At 48.5% G+C, this 10,314-nt stretch overlaps 1 protein-coding gene across 1 annotated transcript in view; it reads left to right on the top strand.

Moving 5' to 3' along the window:
* Positions 1-1,185: 1,185 nt before the first annotated feature.
* TRABD2A (TraB domain containing 2A) overlaps positions 1,186-10,314 on the top strand; it is a gene marked incomplete at its 5' end in the record, with an annotated part of 67,860 nt that continues 58,731 nt past the window's right edge. The window contains 2 exons of the mRNA XM_017822545.1: positions 1,186-1,239; positions 8,354-8,914. Of these exons, the coding sequence (XP_017678034.1) occupies positions 1,186-1,239; positions 8,354-8,914 (615 nt within the window). The remainder of the gene's footprint in view (positions 1,240-8,353; positions 8,915-10,314) is intronic.

Below are 10,314 nucleotides of genomic sequence, written 5' to 3'. Positions count from 1 at the left end.
GGTGAGCCACTGTGTTAGTGTTCTAATTTTAAAGGTTGACCTAGCTTAAGCCATAAAAGTGCTAATTTTTGCTATATGTGAATTAATTACATATGCCATAGTAAAATTATCAGGAAGACCCTATTGAATATTTTGAGACCTATGAAAGCTCATTCTTTTAGTTTGCATCGGACTAAAAACTGATATATATTTGGCTTTTCCCAATATTTTTAAGACTGTACTTAACAGCAAGAGGTACTTCTGTGATGATTTAAATACCAGTGTCCTCAGCAAAAATGGCTGAATTTCACTATTTGAGACAGTGATAATTTTTCAGTGTATTTTTGGTCATAAAAAGATCACAGAGCATGGTGCTGATGACGCCAAGGTGACGGGTTCAATCTCTGTAAGGGCCACTGACTTAAGAGCTTGATCACGATGATCCTTGTGGGTCCCTTCCAACTCAGAACATTCTGTCATTGTGTGAACACCGCTTGTGCAAAGCACCCTGGACACACAGTTTTGCAACAGCCACCCCGCAACAAGAACGAGTCAGAACAGCTCAATCCGGCGAAGAGGCCTGTGAAGAACCATCACATTCCGTTTTGTGTTCACTTCAGCAGAGCCGCGGGATGGGCAGAGACCGGCGGGCAGGGCCGTCGAGGGTTGCGGGGCGGGGGGCGCAGCCGCCGCGGCCCCCGGGGCCAGGCGGGATGTCCCTGCGATGCGTGGCTCTGGCCGGAGGCTGCGGGACCCCCGCTGCCGCCCCATCGCCCGCCCCCGGGGCGGCGGGGCCCGCGCCCTCCCCTTCCTCCCCCGCCCGGGACCCTTTAAGAGGAGGGGGCAGCGACCAGAGGGCTCGGCTGGGGGACGGGGCCGCTCCCGCTAGGGCTCTGGAATTGGATCGCCTGGCCAAAGAAACCCCCAGCAAACTAAATAAAAAGCCAGCGGGAGAGGGGAGGGTGAAAAAAAAAAAAAAAAGAGGCAAAAAAAGTCAAATTAAGTTAAAAAAAAAAAAAAGAAAAAAGAGAGAGAGAAGAAGGAAAACGGGAGATGTGGAGGCAGGAAAAAGGGGGAAGAACAGAAACCGCAGGGGGACGCGGTCCACAGGCTGCGCGCAGGGCGGCGATGGTGCGCCCCGGCGGGATGTGCTTGCTGCTGCAGCTGCCGCTGCTGCTGCTGCTGCTGCTGCTGCAGGGCTCCCTCCTCCTGCTGGCCACAGCCCGGCACGGCCGCGCCGCCTGCCCGCTCCGCAGGAAGGTAAGTGCCGGCCGGGGTGCCCTGCCGGCCGGGGTGCCCTGGGGACGCGGGTCTGCGCCCCTCGCGGGGCGGTGGCGGCAGCGTGGGGTGTGCGGGGCCGTCCCGGCCGCAGCTCAGCCCGGACTCAGGCGGGCGCGGGGCGCGGATCTCCGGCGGCCGCTGCCCGGGAGCTGCACCGCGGAGCGGAGGGAGGGAGGTGGCTTCCCGGGGCTGTGCGCCAGGTGGGACGACCACCGCCTGAGTGCTGATGGAAGAGCGTGACCCCCGGGGTGAAGCCCAGGAGGATCTTTTACCTGTGCTAAGTAGGACGAGCGGCGCCGTTCGCCACAGGACGGACTGGCCCGGAGTTGCTGCCAGCATCCCTCGCAGGGGTACCCTCTAGCCCTATCACGAAACGCCAAGGTGCTGGAGCAGGTTCGGACCATCAAAAGGTCGTGCCCCTGGAGTGAAAACGCGGTTACAAATTGTGTTAGGTTTTGATTGTGTTCTAACCTCATCAGCCTGACTGCAGTAACCAGGCGCAGCATGGGCTGACCTAGCGCCGATGGGTGCTTAACACAGCTGAGGATCAGTGCTGCAGGTTAGGGGTGATACTATGGCCAGTGCGAAGTTCGTGAACAGGGTGGCTGTCATTTCCATGAAAAATCAGACACCGAGGAAAAGCCGTTCTTGCTGAAGCTTCTGAGATGAAAGTATCAAAAATCATGAAGGAAAAGCCTTCTTGAACTTTGTGTTAACGGACTGTCTATGCTGTCTGTTGGCATCTACTTGGACTCGAGTTGATTCTGGGACATGTGGACCACCACTTGTGCTCACTATCCTTCCCAGGCAGGGTTAACTCCTCCAGCAGAGCTGTTACGGAGACTGGATGCCCTCAGAAGTAAGTGCAGATCAGCTGCACTGGGGAGGTGCCAAAGCCACAGCAGACTCAGTGCAGGGTAGGTGTGAGAAGTTTTGCAACTCTGAAGGTCTGTTCCGTGATTTTACTCCTCCCTCTCACTTGCACCTGGTCTTGGGGCCTTGCTGCCTCCAACTGAGCTTGCCAGTTCCCCAGGATATCTTCTTCTAGGGGTTAGGGAATTGCTGATTCAACCATATGCCAAGCTACACATTCTTCACTGGAGGTGTCTGCCTAGCTTGAGTTAAACAGAGCTTAACCCTACCTTGTGGGATAGTGTCTTTAAAATTTGCTTGTCCCTGGAACCAGTTTGTCAACTGGATTTATAGGTGGCCAGCTGTGACACTGCCATAAAGACAGGTCAAGCATTTGGAGTGGGTGCCTCCTTCCCCTTGAGGGCGTGAAGTGCAAAAACCTGTGAGCTGCTGTGAAACTACCGACAGGAGCTACTGAGAGCAAGGACGAAGGGGACAGCCCCTGAAAGCCCGAGCAGCAGAAGTCATAGTTGTGGAAATTTCACAGATTTGGTGGGACAGGCAGGTAGTTTTGCTCAGGAGATATTGACTGGACTTCTGCCAGCTACTAGCAAAACTGCTGGTGAAATGTGTTAATGATATCTCATTATCTGCTGATTACTCTGCCATTAAAACATGAGACCACCTGTAGTTGTGGAATTGGCAGGCTGTTTCCTAGGGTCATTAGGACAGTGGTAGTAGCTACACTCTCTAGGTATGGCAGCATCTGCCTTATTTACAAAGCTGTTAAGTTTATCTTTATGAATATTTACATCCAACCCTTAGGAAAAAAATATATTCTCTTGTTCCTCCATCATCAGGCATGGATTTTTGTTTGTTTTTATTTTAGTTCTTTATGGATTTTCTTTTCTTACCTCTCTAGACTACAGGTTTCTTCTTTTTGTTAGGTTGCCTAAAGTTTCTGTCATGAAAAAAATATGCACATTAGCACCTAAAAGAAAGAAAGAAGTTAATTTAAGGAATGAACATAAAATATTTAAGAGAGCTTTCTCATCATCACTCCAAATTATAGTTAAAACTACAAGCAATAATGTGCCCCACCATTCTCTTTTTTTTTTTTTTAATAGGAAAAAAAGAAAGACATTGAGAACAATTAATCTAAAATGAAGTATGCTAAAATCTTTCTGGGTTATATGCCAGTTACTAAGTAATGTGGTCTGGTAGTGCTTTCTTTTTGCTTAACATTGGAGTGTACAGGAAAAATTGAAGCCAGAACTTAGGGATTAACAGTGGAATGCTTGTAGTTGTAGTGGGTTAGTTTTTTATGATGTGTTGTTCCTGATGGAGGGCCAATTAATTTTTATGGCTACTTTTCCTCGTATATGAACTTCAGCAGAGCAAGTCATGTCTACCTGTGGCTTTTTAGTTAAAAATTTTGTTTTTATTTTTCACTTCTGGCAAATGGAGACCAAACATGTGTTCTTTCAGTAGCTGTAGCCAGCACAGTGTTTATTGCTAAGTGAGTTCTGCTTAGAGTCTTAAGCTGAGTTTGAAAGTGTCAATAATGCAGGTGGGCAAAAGCTCAAGACTACTAAAATGTGCCTAGCATTTTTGTGTGCATTACTGTAGTTGCATGGGCACTTAATGTGGTTAGTAAAATCACAATCTTTGCCCCAATTAGTTATAAATGAACATGACAGGATACGACGCCAGGATAGATAAGAGAGAGGGAGAAAGCCATATAGGGAGGGTTATAGGGCTGTCTGCCTGGGTGAGATATTGCATGCCACATGCTCTGTCTTCTGCAGCAAGCAAAAAAAAAGAAAAAGAAAAGGTAAGAGAATATTGTAGATTAAGAAACAGTGCATTTCTGGGCTGAGATTTGGAAGAAGGAGTAGCTGTGAGGCCAAGTGGTGAGTATTAAGATTAGGGGTCCTGAAACTCCCTGAAGCCACAGAGTGCACCTACCTGCACAGTGCTTTGAAACACACAGTCAGCATAGATGAGATGGAAGAAAGTAAAACTGATGTAGAAAGAAGCAGACCGAGTGTAGGTTTTCCATGTCTGGAGTTCACATCCAGCTCTTCATTCTTTGGACAGCAGATTTTCTTTCCCTCTGAGCCATCATTCTCCATATCACTACAGTCTTCTGCCTTGTTTTTTAGTTTTTAGATAGATCTTATTGTGGGAGCAAGCTGTATTCTATTCTGGGGCTGCCACTCTTTCCATTTGCTTGTAGTTTTTCCCATCATGAGTACCACCAGTAAACTGAAGAGTGGAGACAGAAATGTGCATCTTGATCTATTCGTGAACCTTTTTGTTATGCTGCTGAAACTGAAATCCCTCAAGTGTACAGCCCAGCTCTCTTAAGCCTCCAGGACACCACTTTGACTGTAATTTATGTTGGTTTTAAAGCACCCTTTTTTGATGTAACAGCTGTGTTAAAGGATCTCACAGCAAAGGAAAATCAGGTTGTAGCACCTTTATCTACTGCACGCTCTCAGGCAAGTGAGGTGCCGCCAGTGATGGTGTATGGTGCGATGCTGAACAAGCCTTGGCACTGCTCCTGTGCTATCTCACAGCCACCTAGAGCACTGTTTAACAGCTTCCCTTTTATGGTATTGGGGAGAGATTATATCCTTGCTTTTCCCTCTCTGAAGCTGCAGTGACACATGTGAGAGCTCCAGGAGGTGGGTGGGGATGTGAGAGTGCACAAAGGTATAGCAGGGGAAGGCAGACTTGCTCAGGCACACCAAGGACTTTGACCCATCCCCTCTCATGCAGAGCAGTAGCAGGGTGTTTGCAGGGGTCTGGCACAGACACAGAGCAGTGCTGGGACTCCAGTCTCCACCTTCTGAAGAAAAGGAGATGCCAAAGGAGTGTGAGGCATTACCATGTCCTGAGCAGCCTTTTGGAGGCAGTGGGGTTTGTGAGCTCCCCTTGTACCATCACTTAGTGATGATACTGAGCTGCTGGTGCCCAGAAACTGACTCTGCAGGGTCTGGAGAAGTTCCCCATCAATGGTGGAAAACTGAGGGTTCTCTATCCTCTCATGCTGGCTCCAAGATATTCTGAGAAGGCAGGTCTGAATGGTGTTTGGGGTCATTTCCAAGTTTGTGATTGCTCTTGTTGAAATGGAAGTGCCAGCAAGAGTGTCCAGCTGCTCTGCTTTGTAAGGTCTCAGTCTTTGTAAGGTCTCTTGCTAGGTCTCAGCCTGCTTTTTTCTGCTTGTGCTACAGGCCCTTTGAAGGAAGGCTTTACTCTGTACCTGATGGCCTGTGTGATTTCTTCAGTGGTACCACTAATGGCTGGCAGTATTACTCTGCTCTCAGTATTTCCCAATTACGAAAGTGGGAGGGCTGTGCAGAGCAAATAAGGAGTGTAATGCCAAAAGCCTTTCTAGCTAGGCTGTGTGCAGCAGTCCAGAGCAACACTGATGATCCCTGTTAAAGTCTAGTACCATTCATCTGGTACTTGCTTGAGCCTTCCGGATGGGTTTATTGAGGAGCTAGGTTGAAGTTTTAAGCTGGCTGGTGACCACTTGTTCTTTACAATTCTTTGCAGTTGTGGTTGTTCTTGTGCACTTCCAGATACATGGTTAGACTTGTGTGAAGAGAAGTGTTGACCTTCTAACCCCTTGCCTACCCCAGCTGCCTCTTCTGTCTTTACACTTGCATTAGATAGAAAGCAGAACTTCTGATGCTTCCTTCTTGCTGGCTGACCACTACTTTCAGTTCATTTCCCTCCACAGTGGTGAATCCCTTCATTTTTCCCTTCTGACTAATGACAGGGGGAACCCTGTTTTGTTTTCCCTCTTGTTTTACTTTGCACATTCATTTTCCTGTGTTCTTCCCAGGTCTATGTCAGATTTGTATTCAGCTGTTGCCCTGTATCTTCTTCAGCTCTTGGTGCTCTTCCTGTTTGTTCTCCCTTCTTCCCATGGTCTTCAAGAGGGTTTTTGTGGTGTCAGGATTGTCCTATACGATATAGAGTTGTAGCATGGTGTTACCAGGATCTGAAGTATCCTTCAGACTCTTGAACACTATGGAAGAGTCAGAAGAGCAAGAGCCCTTTGCAATATATTTGTTGTGGACAATGCATATGGTGTGATTTTTTTTTTTTCCCTGTATAGCACCAGGAGTTGGACTCAATGACCCCTGTGGGTCCATTTCAGCTGTGGATATTCTATGATTCTGTGGTGCATGCTGGTAAGCTGGACTGGTGGTAACACTTCTCTGAAGTGCTGCCTGACCCATGGCCTAGGTTTGATGTAGAGAGCTGCTGGAGAAGGTTGTCTGGGATAAGCCATTGCAGAGCAGCCTGTAAGATTAACCTTTCTGACCCTGTGGCTTTACTGTCAGAAATTTATAGTCAATGTGCTTCCAATAAATTCCTCCAAGCAGACTGTTCTGCATTTGGCAGTCAGGCAGGCTTCTTGGATCAGCATACATGCACAGTTAGCCCCAGTGCTGAGGTTAAAGTTATCTACTGTCTCACAGCTGACCAGATGTTTGAGTGCATCTGGAAGCCTGCTCTCTTAGACATGCAAAGGCTACCTCTTCCTGTCTGCGCAGACAGAAACTGTTTGTATCCATTGCTCCAATAAGTACTGTTGACCAGGGGGGTTCATGCATGCTGTGGGTGAGGAAGGTTGTGCCTGGTGCTGGTGTAAAGTGAGTTGGAAGGATTTTAGCAGGATCCATTTTATCCCATCTGCTCTTCTGTCCTGCAGGAACACCACAGGCCTGTACCGAGGTGTTCCTGGTGATGCTGTGAGGTACATTTTTCAGCAGAACAAACTTAAATCTGATTCTGACTTTCTGATGGCTGTGGTTTTGGACAGATTTTAAAAGCTAATCTAAAGAAAGAAGCTTTTTCCTCCACTGTGTTTAGAAGTGTGTACTCAGGAACCATAGGCCACTTTTGGCCTGCAGAATTTTTTCTCTTATTTTCCAAGGTATTGCATGCCCTTCTCTGCTCCTTAAGAAGGAGAACTGGGCTGTGAAGGGTCTTGGCTATGTGTCTATCTGCCATGTGCTATGTCCCTGTAAAACTGGATTTCTACCTGCTCTGGCAAGTCTGCCTGCCAGCTGTGTTTTGTGTTACTCATTTTCTTAATGTCTCACTGTCGTAGTTTAACTCCACCTGGCAACCAAGTAGCACGCAGCCATGCACTGAATCCCTCCTCCATGGGATGCAGGAGGGTGCTGGAAAGGTAGAAGTGGGAACACTCTTGGATTGAGATAGACAGTTTAGTAGGTAAAGCAAAAGCCATGTGCACAAGTAAAGCAAATCAAGGAATTCACTCACCACTTCCCTTTGATAGGCAGGTATGCAGCCATCTCCAGGAAAGCTGGGCTCTATCATGTGTGGCAGTTACTTGGGAAGGTAAAACCCATCACTCTGAGTGTCCTCACTTCCTTACTCTTCCCCCAGCTTTTTGTGCCGTATGATATGGAATATCACTTTGGTCAGTTGGGGTCAACTGTCCTGGCTGTATCCCCTCCCAATTTCTTGTGCATCCCCAACATCCTTACTGGTAGAGTCTTAGGACAGGTAGAAAAGGCCTTCATGCTGTGTAAGGCCTGCTCAGCAGTAACAGAAACATCTCTATGTTATCAACACCGTTTTCAGCACAAATCCGAAACATAGCCCCGTATAGACACTGTGAAGTAAATTCACTCCACCTCAACCACAACCAGTATACTCAAAGAGGAAAGTTCTCCCAAGATGCTGCATGACCCTCTGACTGAGTGTCACAACAGTTTCTTTGATGAAAGATGCCTTGCTGGGCTGAGGCAAAGGCGATAGAAACCCTGCTGTCCTGCTCTGCTTCACCAAAGTGATGCCAACTTTTGACTCAATAAAAGGCAGAATTTAGATAAGCATCCTGCCTGGAGATGGTGTGCTAGGGCTGTGCTCTGCTGCTGGTTTTGGTAGATACCTGGGGGATGTATCAGGTGGCATTACTGTCGAGAAGACCCGGTGTTACCATTCAGGAGGAGAAAGCCACAGCCAATCTTCTCATGTTTTTATTCAATGAGAATCAAATTTTGACCTCAAGACATGAGCAAAAGGATGGTCAAAGGGGACTCTGTGTGAGTGAAGTCACTTTAGGAAAAGTCCATGCTGGCGAGCTGCTGAGCCAGGTGACCTGCTAGCTTGGCACCTTAAGCCTTTACTGCAATGGCCTGGTGTAAGTAAGTGTGCATGTACTCATCTGTGTCTCCCTCTCTCACAGCAAAATGAGCTGAACTCCTTCTTGTGGACCATCAAGAAAGATCCCCCGTCCTATTTCTTTGGCACCATCCATGTCCCGTACACGCGTGTCTGGGATTTTGTCCCAGAGAACTCCAAAAAAGCCTTCCAGCAGAGCCACATCGTGTACTTTGAGCTGGACCTCACTGACCCCTACACCATCTCAGCTCTCACCAGCTGCCAGCTCCTGCCACAGGGGGAGAACCTCCAGGATGTGCTGCCCCGTGACATCTACCACCGACTCAAGCGGCACCTGGAGTACGTCAAGCTCATGATGCCATCCTGGATTACCCCAGACCAGCGGGGCAAAGGGCTGTATGCAGACTATCTCTTCAATGCCATTGCTGGCAACTGGGAGAGGAAGAGGCCAGTCTGGGCGATGCTGATGGTGAACTCTCTGACAGAGGCAGACATCAAGTCACGGGGTGTGCCCGTCCTGGATCTGTACCTGGCCCAGGAAGCGGAGCGGCTGCGGAAGCAAACGGGTGCTGTGGAGAAAGTAGAAGAGCAGTGCCACCTGCTCAATGGGCTGAACTTCTCCCAGGTGAGGCAGAGTGGTGTGCAGGGTGCCAGGCTGGCTGCTCAGGTGGATATCACAGCAGCAAGAGCACGGGCTGGGGTGTGGGGTAAGTGCTTTCTACCCAGTGATTTGCTTGCTCCCTGCCACCTGTGTCTTTGCTTAAGTCCTCAGGGGAGTTTGCTAGCATAGGAGTTCAGTCCAGATAGTAAATTCATTTGGGCCTTCCTGGGGAGACCTCTGTTCTCTTCCTTGGGCAGCCTCCACCCTCAGAGACACTGGACCTTTGGATGTATGCTCTCTGCCTCTGACTGGGCTGTCCTACAGGAGCCCAGGACAGGCTGGGGCTCAGTTTTTGTAATAGCAAGTTAAAAAGAAAGGTGTGGTCTCTTGGGGAAAGCAGGGGTGCAGTGAGTAGTGCTGAGAAGTAAGTGCTGATCGTAAAAGTATCACAGTGGATATTTAAATGCCCGCAGTTATAGGGCCCTCTACATTGGGAAAAGTGGGGTTTTTTTGTTTTGGATTTTTTTCCCTTCCTTTGATACCAGGTGAAGGGCAGCACAGCACAGTTTTCTGCAGGGAGCTTCACAGGGTAGTGCGGGTGCTGGTCCTAGCGCCTTTGTGTTTGCAAACCAGATGGAGTTCAGCACCATTGTTCATGCAGTATCACATCAGGCAAGTAGAGTGACCTTTCTGTTGTCCATGTGTTGGGGTGTTCCTCTCAGAACTAAATACTCCAGGGAACAGTATCTGTCACTGTCTCTGCCCTGTGCTAATCACATGGAGGCATAAGGTTGCTCTCTGATGTTGGATGACTTTGCTACAGGGAGGTGCTAGGTTGGGGAGATGAAGTGGCATTTACTTGGGAATAGGTGAGACCTGCATTTTGCAGCATGCCCTGATAGCGCAAGGTGGGAGGATCTTAGGTCATGGAGCTGGGAAGTTTCAAACTGATGCCCAACCCTTTCCCCTGCATCCTGTCCTTTCACTGATGCAGAATCTCCTGTGCTGGAAGGGAAGGAGCAGAAGGGGAGGTGCAGCCCAGCAAGGGCAGGGACAGCATTTTGGGGCAAATGTCTGCAGTGTTGCTACCCCAGCCAACATTGGTGGGGAACCACTGTGCACGGAATAGCACAGCAGCACAGGCTGCATCACCTGTGCAGTCCTTAACTGCAGGCAGGACATCACTTCACTTGTTTGGAGCTGGGCAGCCTCATTTGCATCTCCAATCTTGCTTAACATTGTGCTTTGAATCCTTATGCTGCCTCTTTGTTCACAGCTAACACAGGAATAGGCTGAGAAGTCCCATTTCTTCCACCTCTTTCCTGGTTGAGGCTTTATTAACGTTATTGTCCATGTTTTTCTGTTGCTGCCATATTGTCCATGTTTTTCTGTTGCTGCCACAGCCCCTTTGGTTTAACATGAGA

The sequence above is a fragment of the Lepidothrix coronata genome, unplaced genomic scaffold (genome assembly GCF_001604755.1).
Source record: "Lepidothrix coronata isolate B3197 unplaced genomic scaffold, Lepidothrix_coronata-1.0 Scaffold98, whole genome shotgun sequence".
Classification (NCBI taxonomy): Eukaryota; Metazoa; Chordata; class Aves; order Passeriformes; family Pipridae; genus Lepidothrix; species Lepidothrix coronata.
The sequence above is the reverse complement of the archived record's forward strand: the minus strand, read 5'-3'. Positions and strand labels throughout refer to the sequence as shown.